The sequence below is a fragment of the Octopus sinensis genome, unplaced genomic scaffold (genome assembly GCF_006345805.1).
Source record: "Octopus sinensis unplaced genomic scaffold, ASM634580v1 Contig19781, whole genome shotgun sequence".
NCBI classification, from domain to species: domain Eukaryota; kingdom Metazoa; phylum Mollusca; class Cephalopoda; order Octopoda; family Octopodidae; genus Octopus; species Octopus sinensis.
In genome coordinates, this window is record NW_021836607.1 from 20,001 (window position 1) to 22,778 (window position 2,778).

The window sequence follows — 2,778 nt, forward strand, 5'->3', positions numbered from 1 at the left end:
CGCCGAGGTCGACTTTCCCTTTCATCCTTTCGGGGTCGATAAATTAAGTACCAGTTACACACTGGGGTCGATATAATCGACTTAATCTGTGTGTCTGTCCTTGTTTCTCCTCTCTGTGTTTAGCCCCTTGTGGGTAGTAAAGAAATAGGTATTTCGTCTGTCTTTACGTTTTAAGTTCAAATTCCGCTGAGGTAAACTCTACCTTTTATACTTTCAGGGGTCGATAAATCAAGTACCAGTTGCGTACTGGTGTCGATCTAATCGACTGGCCCCCTCCCCCAAAATTTCGAGCCTCGTTCCTCGAGTAGAAAAGTATATTTATGTATCGTAATTTTTTGACATATTTTTCATTGTATATGTCTTAGGCCGGTCGTGGATTAGTAGTAAAAATGCGATTAAAAGTATGTTTCATTTCTGTTACAATAATCTATAGAATTTAAGTAAATTAAATCAACAACAATGCTTAACAAGCATTATATTTTATTAACCCCGGCGGGATGACTGGCAAAGTGGACGCCAGCATGATTCGAACTCAGACTATAAAGAGACAGAATAAATACGCCAAAGCATTTTATTCGGTGATTTAACGACTCTGAGTGCACGGGTTCGTGCGCGTATGCGTGCGGGTAGTGTGCTTGTGTATGCATGTGTGTATGCGTGCTTTCATACGATATGTATGTGTTCATATTCGAGCATGTGGTGTGAACGTGTACGTGTGTGCGTGGTGTGTATGAGTACTTTCTATGGTTTGACTTCTGCATCATCATCATCATCAATAACAACAACAGTACAACAACTTACCTTCTTGAAGTTCAGCTCCACTAACAAGTCAATGATGGCTGTTTGTAGATATTCTCCTCTCTCTCGAAGACTGAAGACGTTACAGTTATTAGAACTTAGAGATGTTTCACCACAGAACGGTGGGATAATGGTGAAGTGCAACAAATTACAAGCCTTTGGCTGTGAATTCAGCAAATGGAACGTGCTGCACGAAATCTTCGAGATAATTGCTGTCATGTTCTTCTTGAGAAATTCCGAGACTAAAATAATGAAAGCTTAAATAGATTATCTAATTCATAATTAGCAATCTGGAACATTAACACATGAACGACGCGGGGTAACTGTGAACAGGTTTCGATCTTGAATCAATACCTAGACATATGAAGCTATAATCCAATGCTTAAGCCTCCGCCTAATTTTATCAGCGACTCATAGTCTTCTCCGTATTTATGAAATAATGATGGGTGTAGAAAATGCTTTATAAATTTTTCAGAATTGTTGGTTTGGAACAGTCGGAGAATATGGTTACTTTGGAATTAAACAATTCAAAGACGATATTTGCATGAAAAACAATATCTCAGTTTGCATTTATCGTACACGCCGAAGTAGTAATGAATGGGTAAAAAAAAAAAAAAGAATAGAAAATGGAATTACTTACGTTGGAAAATAATATTAATGGGATCATGTTGCTTTAGAATGAATGTCTCCACTGTAACCGACTGAAGGTCGCAAGCGTTTAACATATAAGCGAAATGGGCCGCTCTTTCTGCGACTTTGTTCTCCTTTTGGATCGGTTCTTCGAGTAGAAGACCTTCAGATCAAACAAAACAACAGGAGTGTAGAATATTTTGTTATTCGCAGTCACGTGCTACATAGACAAATGGTTAAGTCTGACAAACCCCAAATACACCAAAAATACTGGGTATTGATATAAAAAAAATAATTGGAAATGTAAACTTCATTCTTTTACTGTGGACAGAAGGTGGGTGTTTAGAGCGCAAGAAGATCCAAAGATTCGGGTAGTAATTTAAGGTTCATTCGTCATCAGGGGTCATGGTTAAATGTGCCTGGAGGTGAAAACACGGAAACTATACTGCACAGCAGTGGTCTGACGCTTTTCTTCACCTGAAATTTGGTGGGGGTGGCTTAGTCGTATATATCAACCCCAGTGCTCGCCTGGTTCTTTTATCGACCCTGAAAAGATGAAAGGTAAAGTTGACCCCGGCAAAATGTGAACTCAGAACGTAAAAGCCGGACGAATTGCTGCTCAGAATTTTGTCTGGCGTGCTAAGGATTCTGTCAGATTGCCACCTTAACAATAATAATAATACAAATTAAACAATCAGTAAGGGATTAAAGGAACGAAGTTGCAGCTAAAGAAGATGCTACAGAGGAAATAATTATAGACCAGCCCAGGTCTGATGAAAATGCAGTAATGATTGAAAGAGTTAATGTAACTGATAAGTAAAGTGAAATAATCTCTGAACCAAACATAAACACTAAGGCAGATGAAATTCAAATAGATGAAGGAAGTCACACAGAAATTGACCCAACAGAACTACATGATCTAAAAAATCAAATCATGATTGAATGGCTGAAAATTAAAGAAATCAGTATGAATGAACGCGACACTCTCCCCAAAATTCGAAATTCTAACCAAAACCTGAAAATAATTGATAAAATCTGCCTTGCACTTAAGGATATAATTTCAGCTAATGGTGTTGATATTACAGATCTCAACCACATGTACTATGCATCGCGAAAATCTCAACGATTCTATGTGGTGAAAACGACAACATTCCCACAAAAAGCCTAATTGGCAAGAACGTATTCAACACCAAATTCAGCTACTTAGATCTGACATAGAATGTTTGAAAACCTTAAGTTTGACAAGATTGTCAAACCAACAAAAATCCGAAAATTAAAGAAAAAATCATACTTGACATCGATACCACCATAGAAACTATCAAGCAAAAGGTATGTGCTAAAGCTGCCCGC

At 37.9% G+C, this 2,778-nt stretch overlaps 1 protein-coding gene across 1 annotated transcript in view; it reads right to left on the reverse strand.

Annotated features, from left to right (window-relative positions):
• Nucleotides 1-2,118, reverse strand: part of LOC115232178 (glutamate receptor ionotropic, delta-2-like) — a gene marked incomplete at its 3' end in the record, with an annotated part of 17,951 nt that extends 15,833 nt beyond the window's left edge. Inside the window, exons 1-2 of the mRNA XM_036500290.1 lie at nt 1,439-2,118; nt 802-1,040 (exon numbers count right to left, since the gene is read on the reverse strand). Of these exons, the coding sequence (XP_036356183.1) occupies nt 802-1,040; nt 1,439-1,523 (324 nt within the window). The remainder of the gene's footprint in view (nt 1-801; nt 1,041-1,438) is intronic.
• Between the last annotated feature and the right edge of the window lie 660 nt (nt 2,119-2,778).